This window comes from Mirounga leonina, unplaced genomic scaffold, assembly GCF_011800145.1.
Source record: "Mirounga leonina isolate KUSES-001 unplaced genomic scaffold, KU_Mleo_1.0 Mir_99, whole genome shotgun sequence".
NCBI classification, from domain to species: domain Eukaryota; kingdom Metazoa; phylum Chordata; class Mammalia; order Carnivora; family Phocidae; genus Mirounga; species Mirounga leonina.
In genome coordinates, this window is record NW_023270971.1 from 4,414,793 (window position 1) to 4,431,525 (window position 16,733).

The following is a 16,733-nucleotide window of genomic DNA, read 5'->3' on the forward strand; positions in this document are numbered from 1 at the left end:
ATGGTTGGATTGGTCGAAACTGGTTAATAGTCTTGTTGAGGCATTTGTAGGTGCAGGTAGCTATTTGTTTTGTGTTTCCTGATTGGATTAAAATCTGATTGCATTTTTGCCAGGGTTATAAGCTCGTTGCTGAGATCTTTGAGTGCTGTGGTGGCAAACAGGATGCTCAGAGGACAATGAGGTGGCTCCTAGCAGCCTTGAAGCTACTGGATGCACCTGGAATAATGGAAAGACTGATGGATGTTCATACATTAGATATTTGAGGATTTATTATGAGTAAAGACTTGTTTTCACATAGATGCAGGAGATTGAGATTCTTTCCCTTTTCCTGGCCGAAACGTGGCCAAAAAAATACTACACAAGTTTCTATAGGAGAAGCATATGTTAAGTCTCAACAGGGAGCTCGAAAGAGGTGAGAAGTTTTCACAGAGGACTTAACATTTAAACTAGATTTTGAAAACAGATTAGTGCTGTTTTAGGCAAAAAAGGGAGGGAAAGGACATTCTAGTCAGAGTTAATAGCTTATTAGGAATGAAAGATCAATGTTTGGGGGAACTGAGGATATTGGTGTGGCAGGAGCGAGTGTCCTGAAGGACAAGGGGTTAAGGATTGAAAGATGAGATTGGGAAGGTGCCATGGGATGAGACTGGAAAGATTTTATCCTGTGGAAGCTGGGATTTCTTGTAGGCTGATTTGTTTTTTGTTTGTTTGTTTTTTGAGAGGTATAATATACAAAACAAATCTAAATTTTCAAATAATGGAGAAGAGTAGGAAAAGTAATCTTAACTACTTTCCTAAACCTCTTTTCTCCCCAGAGGTAACCACTGTTGATACTTTGTTGTGGGCCTTTCCAGAAACGTCCCATGCAAACAGGAGCATATTTGTCCTTTTTCTCTTACACAAATGAGGTAATACTTTTGAAATAATCCACATCTCAATTTTTTCACTTAATACACACTCAGGAATGGTTTAAAAAGATTATTCTGGTTTCAGTGTGGAGGATGGTATGGTAAGCATTGATTCAGCAAATTACTTATTGTGGGTATTGTGTGGTGGGCTTTGTTCCAGGCCCTGGGGACATCACTGAGGAAGCCATTGCAGTCGCCCAGGTGAGGGTTGATAGAGGCCTAAAAGCCTGCGGAAGTGGATGCAAGAGCAATGTTTTGTGGTAAGATTGGTAAGAATAGCCAATCAAGTGACTGGGAAGTGAGAGAGCACAACATATTGAGGCTGATTTCACAGTTTCTGATTTGGGCATATGGTAAACTAGAGTAGGGAAAGTAGGTGTGTGTGTCTGTGTGTGAATGTGTTTTGGGAGAGGAATGGTGGTGGTTGTGGAGGGAGTTCAGTTTGGACATAATATTTTTGAAGATGTTCAAGATACTGAGATGAAGGTTTCTGAGAGGAAGTAAAGGTCAGAACTCAAGAGAGATAGGAGCTAGAAGTGGATTCTCTTTTTTTTTTTTTTTTTTTTTGAGGTGTCTTTGTAGTAGCAGTAGTGGAAGTGCTGAGAGTGGATACAGTTGCCCCAGGCGGAAGAGGATTCTAGGGTGAATTGGCAGAGGAGACTGAGGAGTGGTCATAGAGGAATGAAGAGGACCAAGAGAATATCACTTTGGGGGTCGCATGATGTGAGGATTTCAAGGAAAGAGTGGTTAGCAGTGCCCATACTACAGATGGGTCAGGTGGGGGGAGCCTTGAAGAGAGCCTATTGGATTTCATGAGGAGGAGGTCAAAATAACCTTATAGCAGTTTTGGGAGCCATTGTAAGATGGAAAGATTCATTTTCCTGGGGAGAGGGCAGTGAATAGGAAAAGGTGGGCAGTGATAGAAACAGGTGAGTATATTTATAACTTTTTTTGTGGGGAGTTCTAAGTACAAACTTTTATTTCTCCCAAGGCTGTTAACCAAAATGGGATGGACAACATACATATAAGCTTTTGAGAAGGCAAAAGAGATGTCACAAATTCGGTGCAAGGTAGCTCATGCACCAACTCTTTGCAGAATTGCTTAGGCCTGTACTGCTAGGTGTCTGATGATGCTAATCAGCACACAATTGTGTGAAAGTATTTCATTGGTTTCCTAGGCCATAGCTGAAGAGGCAACAAATTAGAGGGGGGCTTAGAGGTAGGTATAGGGATGTGTCTGTGCACATGAGCGTGTGTGGAATGCAGGGAGAAGTGAGCATGCTGCCACCTGTGAGAAGTTACAAGTGACCTGTCAGTGAGGGAAGAGACCAGAACACACACAGGCACAGGAAATCTGAGGATTCACTTAGCCATGTAGTTTGCTCCCATTTATTTGTAAAGCAAAGAATCCCCAGGAACTCCACAGACTTCATAGCTCTGAGGAGAGGTATCACAGAATATAATGGATATTCATATTGATAACCTGAGGTCATCAAGAAAAGGTTAAGCTTTTATTGAGTTCACCTTGTAGGAAAATAGAAGCATGTAGTCCGCTTTAGAAAGTTTTAATAGTAAAGGATTATAATTAGGAAAAAGGAAAAGGTGGTACATGAAATGGAACAGATACTATTCCTAGAGATGCACTGGTTTGGAACTGCACTTCTGTGCATCACTGCAGCGTGATGTAGTTTAAGCTCTGATCTAGAGTTCTCTGAGTTTGAGTCCAAATCATTTTTAAGAATTTTACCAGTGATAGTTGATAATGCTATTTAAAGGACACTGTTTTTATATGGTTCCCTCTTAACCTGACCAATAAAATAAAACAAAGCCCTTTGAGTGCCTGCTCATCTGACTTTAATTCTCCATCTACCCTCCGTCCCTTCCTTTTTCTCCCTCCCCTCTCTTCCTCTGTCACCAAAGCTTATTTAAAACACAGACAAACCATACATTTGACACAAAAGAGAATTAACCTTTGCTCCTTAATGTTTACAGGAGAGGGAAAGGGGTGATTTTATTCTCCATCTGAAATTGTACGTAAATAGTGTTTAGTTTTTGAGCAGAAGGTCTGTAGTTCATATCAGATTTATAAAGGGGCCTGGGACCCACTGGTAGAGTCTAATCTTACCCTCACTTTATAGGTCGGAAAATGAAGAATTAAAAGGTGACTCAAGTTCATAAAAGTAGTTTGGCAGATCAGGACTAGAACCCAACATTTCTCTTCTACCTTCTTTGTGAGGGGCAGTCCTAGAATAAGGAGATCCCAGAACTGGAAGGGGTTTTGTTACCTAGTTTAACTATCTTACCTTACAGGTAAAGAAATTGATGCTTGGGAAAATTGAGTGAATTAGTTAGGAAGCAACAGTACAAAATAGAATCCAGAACTCCTGACTCCTTGGATTTTATTTATTTTTATTTATTTTTTTGCTCATTCTAAATAATGCATTTTTATATTCTCTACTGCTCTTCAGAAAAAGATGTTCTGTGCATTTTGTGTAATGTTTTTATTAATTTGAATGTGGTCTGTACCCTTCTTTTTTAAAATAAACATTGTTTTACAAAACTAGGTTTTCTAGGGATAATTTCTGAGTCTGGAGTTGGTGTGCTGTAGTCTACTCTAGTCTCTTCTTGCTTTCAGGTGCTTTGAATTCAAGTTATCAAGAGGGAAGATTTGCTCTTTGATACTGGAGATAACACAGCAATGGGTCCACGAAAGAAAAGTGTTAAAACATGTCTCATGAATAATGAAATAGCTGAGGAAACAATATCTGATGAAACAAAGGACTATATGAATCAACTTTCACATGAAGTGCTTTGCCATATTTTTAGGTAAGATTTTGTTTGGTTGACTTTTACCCTGCTAGAACGTATTAAGTAGAAGCAAATTCTAGAGCTGCGCTTTCTAGTATGGTAGTTACTAGCTACCTATGGCATTTAAATTGAAATGAAAGGAAATGAAAAATCAGTCCAGTTCCTCAGTTACACTAGCCTGTATGTCTTGTGGCTACCGTGTAGGACAGCTCAGACAGTGAAGATAGGGAACACCACTTTCGTTGCACTAAGTTCTGCTGGATATCCATTCTCTAGACTACGTTAACATTTCAGGCTTCTCAGAATTCTTAGCAACTGATTTGTTGACTTTTCTTATTACGGCACCATGTGTGTACAATATAAGGCAGTGTTTCTGACTTTGACTACAACCCACAGTGAGAAACATTTTCTTTATATGTACATGTATGTGAGTGATTGAAATCATAGTTTTGTGAAATAATATCCATCATTACTTTATGCATGCACACATTAAAGTTGTTTTGTGGTAAAGCTTTTTTCAAAATCCTTTTTTAAATTATATTTTTGTCCACACTACATTATAAACAACAGTCAAAGAAACCAAAACAAAAAACAACAAAAACCTGTCACTTCCAGTTTCCCCTGCTTTCTTCATTCAGTCATTATCCATTCAAATAAACAACCCTAACACACTTTGTCTCTGGAGTTGGAGACCTGAGTTTGAATCATGAGTCTTTTCACTTACTTGCCTTGGTCCAGGGATCAATAAAGATGTTGTTATAAAGATTCAGTGAGATAATGCTTTTAAAGCACTCAATACACTGGATAGCATAAATGCTTGTTGAGCGTTAGTGGTTCTGATCCTGCTCTGCCCTTTTTCATATTGCTACATGGTCTTCATAATGAGCATTTTAGTCACTAGACTATGACACAATAATTAACTTTTCCCTTGTAGTCTGACATCTAGATTGTTTCCAGTTTTTCTCTTACACAGTTCCAATGAACTTTTCCAAGCATTTGGATTTTCCACTATTTTATTTACCTAGGGGAAATTACTATTTATGAAGTTCTTAAAAGTGTTTTGAATTTTTTTTTTTAAAGATTTTATTTATTTATTTGACAGAGACACAGCAAGAGAGGGAACACAAGCGGAGGGAGTGGGGGAGAGAGAAGTCGGCTCCCTGGCAGGGAGCCTGATGTGGGGCTCAATCCCAGGACCCTGGGATCGTGACCTGAGCTGAAGGCAGACGCTTAACGACTGAGCCACCCAGGCACCCCAAGGGTTTTGAATTTTTAAAAATTACTGAATATTTGCAGATAAATGTTATTTTATTTTTAAATATTTTATTTATTTATTAGAGAGAGCACAAGCAAGGGGAGGGGCAGAGGGAGAGGGAGAAGCAGACTCCCCGTTGAGCAGGGAGCCCAGTGTAGGACTCGATCCCAGGACCCTGATATCATGACCTGAGCTGAAGGCAGATGCTTAACAGACTGAGCCACCCAGGCGTCCCAAGAAATTTTAAAATAGAGACAGCAAAGCTACTTTAGGGAACCATGGGCACTTTATTTTTCTTTTCTAACATAAACTTGGATAAGTCTTTATCTTCTACAGTTTGTTGTTGTGTAACACAGTGTAGTTTTGTCACAGTTCAGTTCTGTCTGGGAATAGGAAACCCAAAATAACAATTTTTTTAACAAAACAAAATGATACTGAAGTTCATTTGGCAGAAGAATGTCTGAACATTTTTCAGAAAGTTTTTTCAGAAAAAGAGTCTAACCCCTACCAGGTGTTCAAATATATTCTAAAATATACAACCATTGAAGATTTGGTACTGGAGAAATTAAGCAGACAGTTGGGTAAAACAGACAGTTTGCATATGTAGGCTCCATATGGGGACTCAAATATATGTTGAGATCTGGTTTATGATAAACTTGGTATTCACATCAGTGAGGTAAAGCTGAGTGGATTATTCAGTGATGATGTCATAACCCAGGAATCATTTGGAGAGAGTAATAAAAGCATGTTGTTACCATATCTGATACCAAATTCTGAATGCATCAATGAATTAAACAATAAAGCTGTTAAAATCCTGGAAGAAAGCATAGGTAAAATTGTTTCTAGGGATGTGTGTTAGGTATTTGTTGAATAATGGGTGGGCATATTGTAAACAAATTGAACCATATTTTAAATTGAGAGTGGATACGATAACATTTTCCAGTTCAAACAGAATATTCAAGTGGAAGGAGTGGAATCTAGTGTGACATCTTTTTAAAAATCTATTTGAAATGCCTCCAACTCTTCGATTATGTATCTTTGAAGAAAAAATACATTTCTTTTTCTGAGGGCAGATATGATGTAAGATCATCTTCATGCAATTACTGATCTATTTGTAATTAAAGGGAGTATAATATTTACTCAGGCATATACTTTGGATAACAATCAGTAATTTGAGGAAAAAATACTTTAGTGTGTAAGTTGATTCAGAAAGCAAGTTCACTATTTTTCGTTGTTTATAAAATGTGTAGTCATATAATTTCTGAAAATTATCCTATTTATATCTGAGTTATGAAGACTGTAAATTAAGTTAGCAATATGCTTTTTTTTTTTTTTTGAAGAAAATTACATTTTATTTTATTCTCTTTAAATAGTTTGAAGGGGAAGAGAGCGTGTCCAGAGGTAGAAAAAAAATGGAGCAGAGAAATGCTCAGCAGGCATACTTGGACTTTTCTTTTAGAATTAGCTTAATTTTTAGGAATTAGAGTCAGACCCAACTGTGTTGACATCCTTGCTCTTCCTTCCTCTTTCCTAGCTGTTTACTTTTTGCAGGTTAACTTTTTTGAGCCGATTTCGCCACTTGTAAAATAGTACCTGCTATATCAGTGAGCGTTCTAGCAGGAAACAAGGTACATACACTTGGCTGGAATTTGAAGATCATTTAATGAAGGGACTATTTAGAGAGGCTTAGATAGGGTTAACGGAGCCAATAAGGAGTGCTAAAGAATTCAGCTAGGAGACTAGGAATAGCAGAAAGCCTTTGCCCCTGGTATGTGTTGGCCAAAATCAACTGACAGCTGGAAGGGTAGGGAACACAGCCTAGCAGAGAAAGAAAAAGGATTGGGGGAGGGCAAATGAAGTACAGCCTACTTCGTCATGTTGTGAAATAGTGACTACATTACGGTGTCTGTGATACAATACAACCTCAGTAAAGGGTAGTTTTTACCTTTTTTTTTTTTTTTTTTTAATGTAGTTGTGTATGGAGGAGTGTTCAGGAAGAGAGAGAGAGATGAGATTTTCTGATATTTCAAAATATATATTGCTTTTATTGGAAACAACAAAAGCGCAGGTTAGTTGAAAAGTTTCAGGAAGGAAGAGATAACAGGGAGTTGTAAAAGAGGAAATTGTAGTTGAGACGAGGTGTTCTCACTTAATGCTTATGCAGTACTTGTGTGTGACCTAAAAAGTAAAAAGATCTAGGAAAGAAATTGTATACTATAAACTTTAGTATACATAGAGAAAATAGAGTTTCTGGGTGTGTTGAGGGAGCAGAGAGGAATTTTTTTTAGCTACTACAGGAAATGATTTCTGTAAAAGCTATAAAATTATATTGGCCATGTTTAAACTGATTCTCTTTCTCATGTTCCCTTATCATCAGGCCTTGAAATTCACTCAGATCTTTTTCTTCCTTTTTTTTTTCTTGAGATTTTCTTCGTTTGTAAAAACTTAAAAGGAGAAAGGCAGGTTTTAGCAAACACCCTATGGAGGGAGCTCAGTACTTTATTTGGATGCTTGAGTATTTGCTGACTCATCTGTTTTTAGTGAAAAGCTTTATGTGCATGTTAATCTTAAAACCCTGTGAATATTCCTAAGGTCTTATTTCATTCAAGGGGTAGGAGAATGGAAGAAGGACAAAAAGTAACCTGTTGGTGAGAGGAAGTACTTACCCACTTGATAAATATGAGTTTCTTTCTCTCACAAAGGTACCTCCCTCTGCAGGATATCATGTGTATGGAATGTCTCTCCAGGAAGCTAAAAGAAGCAGTGACCCTGTATCTGAGAGTGGTGAGGGTTGTGGATCTCTGTGCAGGGCGGTGGTGGGAATACATGCCAAGTGGTAAGTAGATCTAGCCTGTAAGGTACCCTGGAATCCTACTGGAACCTCATAATATTCCCATCAAACATTACTTGTCTTAAGATAGGCAATCTAAGTCACCTTTTGGTGAATTTTACCTAAATTACTTCGGTTCATTTGCGTTGAAAAATGTTTTGCCGGAGGCTTTACTGGTTTATTTCCTTAAGGAACTACATCAGCCTGTTCCACAAATGTACCATCGGAGAAATCAATGTATGTCTCTTATATTAGACAAAGTGTCCTTTGTTCTATGACGCAGGTTTTCATAGCTTCCCTGTACCCCTTAACGGCAGCCTCTAGTTAAACAGATATTAATCAATTTGTGTAAAGCTGCTCTAGCAGGCCACCGAAATTGCACTTCTGGAGCTTTCATTTCTTTAGCACTTTTGGAAGGCCTATACAAGGTCTTAGAGATTCTCAAATAGGGCATTGGTCTTCTGGGTGAAGAATTCGGACTTAGTATCCTAACCACACAAATGGACCTCACGTAGAGACCAGAAAAGAAAGTTGATACATTTAGTTAAGCAGAGCACACCTGAAAGGGAGGAATTAAAATGAAGGGCCAATCAAGGCTTCTTTTCAGTTAACACCAATCTATTAACTAATGACTTTTAGTTACTATTGTGTAGCAATTTTGAATGTCTTGTTTAACGACATCTTATCAGCATTATCCAGATCCTGATATTTTGAAAATGTGATGAGGGTGGGATGGGGGAACCTTGACAAGTGAAGTGGAACAGGATAGACTGTCTGCGGTACTGAAATATTTTACAGTTTGGTGTGCCATATCCTTTCGAAAGGTCATCAGTCAACTAGTAACTCTTCAGTTGACCAGTTAGTTATCAGTATATATAGCTTTTTGTGAAGAACATTGCAAAGACCTGAGGCTAGAACTTAGCTTGGTGGGAGGCAAACCACAGTTGTCTTCAAATACTTCAAAGAAACCGTCCTGAGGGAAAAGGACTCCTTTTATTCCAGAGAGTAATCATTTATAGCAGGAAAGGGGGGAAAAAAATGAGGGAAATGTGAAAATGACTATCAGTCCTTAGATTAGATATGCTTTAACAGAGGTTAGACCAGCAGGAATTCCAGCAATGGGATTAATGCACTGTATAAAGAGGCAGGATAGCAGAGCTCCCATGTGATGTAGCCTGAGCCTTAACATCTCTGCCCCTTATCAAATTAGAGAAGAATCTGTCTGCGTATTGCTGATTTCTTTCAGACTGTGATAAATACTTGTGAGCCCAAGGCTTCCCATCCCTGCAATAAAAGAGGGTCGAAGCAAACAGTCTGTAGCCTAGAATAAGATCTCATTAACCCTGCTCACTAATGCCCCTCTGGCAATAGTTTAAACCTGGAGTTTAGGCCCTGATTCTCTATATAATAATGATAACTACGGTTTTTATGTAGTACTTTATGGTTTACATATGTGATATCTTTGGGTTCTCATATAATCTCAATAAACAAGCTGGAACTATACCCATTTTTTGATGAGAGTGTATGACAAAAGAGGATGGACATTGGCAGTGGTCAGACTTGGTTTTGAACTCTGGCTCTTTCACATGGTAGCTTTTAAATTCTTTCAGGTTCATTTTTACATTCCTAAGTGGGGTGATTACCTTTTTCACTGGGTTGGGAGAATAGATGAAAAAACGTAGAATTGTTAGCACATTGAATGGCTCAGTTAGTGAAGGTTATTCTACACGATGATAATAAGAACTATTAGTATAATCAGACCAAGTAATCTTTGAGGTCTCTTCTTACTTTTCAGTTTTGTGATTCTAAAGTTACCACAGTCATCTGGACCAGCCCTGTTCAAATAGAACAACTTTTGAAAACTTTAGTATGTAAGACTTAGTGATTTGGGGCTCCATTTACATTCTTGAGAGTTAATATTTTTGCTTGTCATTAGTGAGCAGACAGTTGGATTTCTGACAGCCTCCATTAAAGACAAAATACCCCAGATTAAATAAAGTATCAACCTAATGAAACTTGTCTCCCTCCTTACCTCATCAAAACCCCTGCTGTGAAAGTAACCTGCCTCTCTGTTCCCATCTGGTGGATGGAACACAGTCGGCCTCCCAGATAAATAGCTTTCTGTCAGCTCAGCATCCTTTCAGTTTGGTTCACTTATGTTCTCTTAGCTAACTTGATCTGTCTTTTTCAGAAGAATTAACTCTCTGAAATGTCCAGGGAGTCGTAGTTAAACACAGGATAGAGTAGTTATCAGGAAATGGATAGACCAAGAGAACTTAGTTTGAGATGGGATTTAGGTTAGAACTGTGAGCTTCGTGAAGGTGAGGATCATATCTTCCTCCTTTTTTAGTTGTGTGCTCTAGAGCAGAGCCTTAGAGGTTCTCTGGACCAGAGAGCACCTTGGGAGGGGTGGAGAGTAGTGCTGATCAGGTAGGTGGTCCCTCCTCACCCACCAATCCAGTAATGGGTGCAAATTATCCAGGTTAAATGTGTGTTGTCCCTAGTCGAAGATTTGTGTGCCTTAAAAGCAGCAGCAACAAAAAGACAATCATAAATTAAAAGCCTCAGCTCTGTAAAATATTAATTCAGGATAAGTGGGGTTTCTGAAACATTTCCTTTATTACTAAAGGAATATATTTTCTGTTTAACCGTTTGTTCAGCCTTAGTGTTAGTCTTAAGAAACTTTAAAAAGGAAACCTTTTGTTGTTGGTAACTTTTGACAGAAATGACAAGTGCCTAATAAATGTTCATGAATACAAAGATTAACTTGCCTCTAAATGCTTCTGAATTTCTCAGGCTTCACAGATTCCAGTTTTCTAACACTATTGAAGAAGATGCCAGATGTCGAACAGCTTTATGGCCTTCATCCTAGATACCTTGAGAGGCGAAGGGTACGGGGCCATGAGGCTTTTAGCATTCCAGGCGTTCTGGAAGCTTTGCAGGCATGCCCAAATTTAGTGGTGAGTGTAATTGGTTGAACATTTGATACCAACTGATTGATGAAATAATAAATCAAAGAATGAAAGAATATGCTCACTCACGTGCAGATTTCATCCATAACAAACTTTTAAGTTCCATTGCGTACTTAGCATCTTATGATACAGAAATAGAAGCTTTGGATGCTAAATAAATAGCCTTTTCTTATGCTTGGCATTATTTTCTAGGGTGTGGAAACTTCTCATTTGGAATTGGTAGAATCTATTTGGACATACATGCCTCATGTTCATATTTTGGGGAAATTTCGTAATCGTAACGGAGCATTTCCAATTCCTCCTGAAAATAAACTGAAAATTCCTATAGGAGCCAAAATTCAGACTTTACATTTAGTTGGTAAGTACATGTTTCTTGGGTCACCTGTGTCTCCTCGAAACATCATATAACTGAATATTCACTGAAAAGGAATAATGAGAATTTGAGAAATAGCTTTCTTGATTGATGATGGCCAAAGAAATGCTTGTGAGACGTGTATACGAATTTAGATTTCCCATTAAGGAGTCCTAGATGGGGGCTGGAGGGTTAGAGAAATACTGCTTCACAACCAGTCTGTTCCCTTTTTGAAGACCATTTGAGTAGTTCTGAAAGTTGTTAGGTTGTGGTTTTTTTGTTTTGTTTTGTTTTGTTTCAGTGAGCCAGAATCCTGCCCTTGTTCTCTGCCCTTTTGGTCGTAGTTCAACCCTTCAGAGGAGAGGTCTCCAATGCAGCTTTCTGTGGTGATGGAAATGTTATGAGTTTGTACTCTTCCATATGGTTCCCTCCGGGGCTAGTGAAACAGAGGAACTGAATTTTTATCTCATATTCATTTATCAAACAGCCACATGCAATAGTGGCAACTTGATTACACAGCTCATCTCTAGAACATTGAGGAATAAAAAAGCCAGATAGCTCTTAGTTTACTTGGAGCTTGTATCTTCTCCAACCAGAACGTTTCCCTTTGTTCAACTTGGAGCCAATGAGAAAAATCTGCTACTTTTCTTGTTCTCTGAGAAATGGGAAATGGGGTGCTCTTTTTCCAGAGACACCTTATTTGCAGTGATTATAGTGTACATTCTCCATCCAAATAGTCTAAGCCAATAATTTCTATCTAAGTAAATAATAAGGGTATATATTTTCTCAAATTTAATTTGCCGCCTCTGGCTTAACATTATTGAAAGGGTATCGGGAGGACTTCTGTTACTGTAGTCTGACTTTTAATATTTATTAAATACTTTATTTAAAATACACCTATTGAGTATCTGCTCTGTTCTAAGCATTATTCTCGGCATTGGTGATGGTCTTAAGAACTAGAAATTTCTGAAACTGGGTCAGGTGGTGCAGGGAGTGCAGCAGGAGTGGTAAGGAGTGGGTCTTAACTAGGGTTTATGTGCACAATTATGGCAGAAGAGGAATGCACTCTAGCCCCCTTTTATTTACATGATCAAGGAATGATTGTGATTAGGCCTTTGGATATCTAGTTTGAGACTGCATTTTTAGACAATTAAAGATACTGTAATATCTGAAGTTTATAATAATGTAAGCTCTGTAAAGTCAGTGTATTTCCCATGATTCCTGTCATTGTTCATTGCAGATATAAGTAGGTAAATTTGATTGAAATGCATGCATTCATTTGATTAATTGAATAGTTTAACACTGTGATGGTGTTATAAATGTGTATAGTAAATTAGTGCACGTGCTGGGAAGATAGCAATTGTGTCCTTTGTTTATAGAATGGATTTGAGGCAAAATGTGGATTGGGCATACGATAGAGCTATGTTGTCTGGTGGATCTCTCTCTCACTCTTGCTACTGAGTTTGCTAATCAGAATTACCACCATCATGGTAGATACTAAGTGTACATTTGTGAGTTCTGCATCTTGAGGCTTAGTCTATACCTCATTGCCTCTGCCTTTCTTCCGTTGGTCTCATCCTCGATTTTACTTCCCATCTGCTGCCATACAGGGTATATGCGTAGTTTAAGTCTAAAGGTACCTGCTTTTTGGGAAGGGGCAGGTTAAGGAGTAATCCTTATAGTAGGAGCATCCTGCAGAATTTAGCTTCTAAAAAACCAGTCATTCAGGTACTCTGCTAGTTTCGCTTTCTCTAGTTGCCTTTGCTAGCAGGACTTCTACCAGTGAAGTTGGTATTAAACTGGTTTTGCCAGCTGCTGTGTGTTAAATGCCATCACACTGGGTCCTTAGGATTTCTCTCAGAGATTTGTGTCACTTCCTCGGCTTTTTGTGAGGCTCTGGTTTTTAACTGTTGGACAAGGTCTTTGATCTGCTTTCTTTCCTTCAGAACTTACAAGTTACGGATCTTCTTTCTTCTTCTGTGTCTCCCGGCTTTTCCTTCCACTTTCCATCCCCTTTCTCCCAGACAGGGTCCTCTGCAGGTATGATTCCTAGTGTTAAGTCATTTATGGATCTGAAGGATAAAATACCTTTATCAATTTGAAATATTAAAATAAATGACTGATGGGTTTCTCACTTTTTCAGAGTCATACAGACTGGTTTCTCCCACACATTTACAAATCCTTAAGGTTCATTCATTTGTAGAAACAGCTTTAATCTCTGTTTTTGGATATTATGATATTTGAAGCCAACTAGCCTGCCTGTGTTTTAGTTTTTTCACTGGTGGGACAGTGGACATTGATAGTCAAATAGTACTTTTGTGTATTCCTTCCACATAATTTTGTTTTCAGTAACCTGTTTTCATTTTACGTCTACTGGGTGTATGTATGTATCCTGGAAGAGTTGTAGAGTTATGAGAAAGATTCATGTGTATAGAAAGTGGGAATACTTTTAAAATCCCATCTCCATATGCCTTTTCTAAAGAAATAACAAAGTAGAGTGTTCATGGTTTGCTTAAATTGTTCGTTACAAGCCTGTTTTAACTAAGCCAAACTTGATGGACTTTGATTAGGCAATTCGTTGTGGTGAAAATATCCATGAAGGATAAATTGTCAACTTGAAAAGTAGACTGTTGCACTTTTATGCAGAATACAGAGTGTTTTTGTGATTTTTGTTTTTTTGGTATATGTTTTTAGGGGTGAATGTTCCTGAAATTCCTTGTATCCCGATGCTAAGGCACCTTTATATGAAGTGGGTAAGACTCACTAAACCACAGCCGTTCAAAGACTTTCTTTGCATCAGTTTACGAACTTTCGTCATGAGGAACTGTGCAGGTAATGGCACAGTTCTAAAATATCTAAAAATATCCTAAAGCAAACTCCATAGCTACATTTGTAAATCGAATTACATTATGTTGTTATTATTTATGTTTGGTAAATTATTCACCTTGTGAAAATAAATGCTCTTTTTGTTTTAAAGTCAATAGACACATGATTTGTGTTTTACCCTTGGCGGGGGAGAGGGGGGCATCACGGTCTCTACATATTTTTTACAGGCACTTAATTTCTTTCTTTTTTTTCTTTTTTAAATTTTTTTTAAAGATTTTATTTACTTATTTGTGAGAGAGAGAGCACAGGCAGGGGGAGCAGGAGAGGGAGAAGCAGGCTCCCCACTGAGCAGGGAAACCAGTGCGGGACTTGATCCCAGGACCCTGAGATCATGACCTGAGCCGAAGGCAGATGCTTAACCAACTGAGCCACCCAGGCACCCCTCACTTTTTACTTTCTGTAGGATTGTTAGAACAGATCTCTGATTTCTGATTACATAGCATGACGTAATCTCGTAAAGCAGAAAGCGCTGCTTTTATGGAACTGCTTTTCTGTTCAGAAACCTTCAGTGTCTTTGTTGCCTTAGATTGTCAGGTGGGAACTATTCTGCTTTAAAGTTCTTAAAAGCTGGGGCCCCTCTTGATATTTTTATTTCTGATTCTTTACCAAGATGTACCTTCTTTTATTGTCAGGCTTGCCTATTCAGTGTCCCCTCTGCAACCCTACCAGCCTTCACCTCAGTGTCTGTCTTTACACTGTGTATTGTTCCCTTGTCCTGAGCTATACACTTCCTTCCTCTTCTCTTTCACTCTTTTCTTTTTTATGTAGTACAACGGATCTTGTTTTTATAGTTGATATGTCACGCCTTTGTATTCTTAGAATTATTCCGTTTTATTTCCATGTCATTTGTAAGTTCTGTGATAGATAGGACTATGTTTTGTGATCTTCCATAATACCTCATATAACACTGGTCACAGATGGGTATTTATGACCAGCTATTTACTTGAGTGAAGGATCCCATCTTCCCCTTGGCTTTCTCCCCTTAGTTATTTTGAGCTCAAAACTATTGAAACTTTGGGGGATTTATGACAAATACTAAGTATTTCTCCAGTGTTACTGAAAAACCCTTATGCTGAATAAATACATGGTTAACAGGCTAATACTTTCATTTCTAATAAGTATAAATTATAGAGAATTAACTACTTGGCTGTCAGTTTCACACATAGAATTTATAAGTTATTTCAGCTGCTGGTTTGAAAATTCATCTTTAAGTCAATTTACGTTGTTCCACTGAAGTATTTTTCCCCTCCTAGGGCCCACAAACTCCTTGAAGTATGTCCCTTTAGTAACAGGCTTAGCCTCTGCCCGAAACTTGGAACATTTGGAAATGGTTCGAGTTCCTTTCCTTGGAGGTCTTATCCAACACGTAGTTGAAGACAGTTGGAGATCAGGTATTCGTTTTTCTTTAGTTACTGAATACTTTTTAAACCAGTTTAAAAAATTATTATGCTTTTATTTAGCTTCTCTTGTGAGTCTTTTTAAAAGAAAATGCTTGTTAGTAATTGCCCTTTCTGTCTGGTGCATCCGATGGAGAATAAGTAACCATGAGCATGGACTAATATTCATTTTCTTTTTATGCAATGCTAAACCTCAAAATAGAGTGATAAAGCATGTTTTCTGGCTTGTTAATCCTTATTACTTAGTTAATCGTACAGCTATTATATTTGGAATTTTCCTTAGAAATATTAACAGGGATTTCTAGTAGTCTGTTGGTAAAAAGAGATGTTTTTTGACTTGGACATCTTAGGCCTACAAAAGAACTCAGGCATTAGTAATGATAACGTCTAACATTTGTCTCATACTTTAAGGTATATCAGATGCTTTCATGCTTATCACTTGGATATTAGATCCATCTCAGAGGATGGCTTTTAAAAGGAAAATATATTTTACTCTCTAGGTCCTTTAGTTACATTTTAAATAATGATATATAACAGAATGTGCTCCACATCTCCTCATTACAACACAAATACCACAAAATTTAGCAAAGTAGATAATTAACTGTTGAGAACAAAAATCTAACTTTGTATATTCAAAATATAAATGGAATATCATTAAGTACTATTGGTAAAAATTGATGTTATTAATACTATTAGAATATGAGTAAGCAGTACATTTTTAGGCATTTTTTCAGTCAAGTATGGTGGAAGTATACTTTATTACATTGTATGAAGGGGATGGAGCAAGCTTCCTCTAGATCAGCAGCATTATTTTTATTGCATGGCTGTAGCAAACAGGAAAAAGTCAGAGAAGGGATAAGAAGACCACAGTGGAACCATTCATTAGAGAGAAGACCTGGAGAGAGATGCCAAAAGCTAAGAATTTGTATAATTGTCCTGAAAGAAAAACCAGACTTTTCTCCCCTAATAAAGTGTTTAAGAATGACTCTGCCTTATATTTTACTTAAGGAGTCAGTATGCCTCACACAAAAGTTGTTAATTCCAGATAGATGAATCATAGATCCGAATGTGAAAAACAAAACGTTCATAAAAAAAGGTAGGAGAATGTCTTTTTGACCTTGGGTAGGCAAAGATTTATCAAATAGGATACCAAAAAGCACTTACCATAAAGAAAAAATTGATAAACTCTACTATATAAAACATTTTTTTCCATTCATCAAAAGGTATGATTAAGAGTGAAAGGCCAAGCTTCAGAGTGGGAGAATCTATTTGCAATACAGGTATCAGATGAAGGACTTGTATCTAGAGTATATGAAGTACTTCTG

The 16,733-nt window shown here is 37.7% G+C and overlaps 1 protein-coding gene across 7 annotated transcripts in view; it reads left to right on the forward strand.

Moving 5' to 3' along the window:
* Window positions 1–16,733, forward strand: part of FBXO38 (F-box protein 38) — a 54,403-nt gene that overhangs the window by 4,878 nt on the left and 32,792 nt on the right. For 3 of the 7 annotated variants that reach the window (XM_034999593.1, XM_034999599.1, XM_034999600.1), the window contains exons 2-7: window positions 3,544–3,734; window positions 7,674–7,807; window positions 10,598–10,761; window positions 10,966–11,131; window positions 13,820–13,957; window positions 15,265–15,402. In XM_034999593.1, coding sequence (XP_034855484.1) covers window positions 3,607–3,734; window positions 7,674–7,807; window positions 10,598–10,761; window positions 10,966–11,131; window positions 13,820–13,957; window positions 15,265–15,402 — 868 coding nt within the window. In that variant the 5' untranslated portion in view covers window positions 3,544–3,606. Of the gene's footprint in view, window positions 1–815; window positions 909–1,091; window positions 1,110–1,148; window positions 1,169–2,380; window positions 3,735–7,673; window positions 7,808–10,597; window positions 10,762–10,965; window positions 11,132–13,819; window positions 13,958–15,264; window positions 15,403–16,733 lie in introns of those variants that run through there. The other 4 variants (XM_034999596.1, XM_034999595.1, XM_034999597.1 and 1 more) reach the window with 4 other exon arrangements.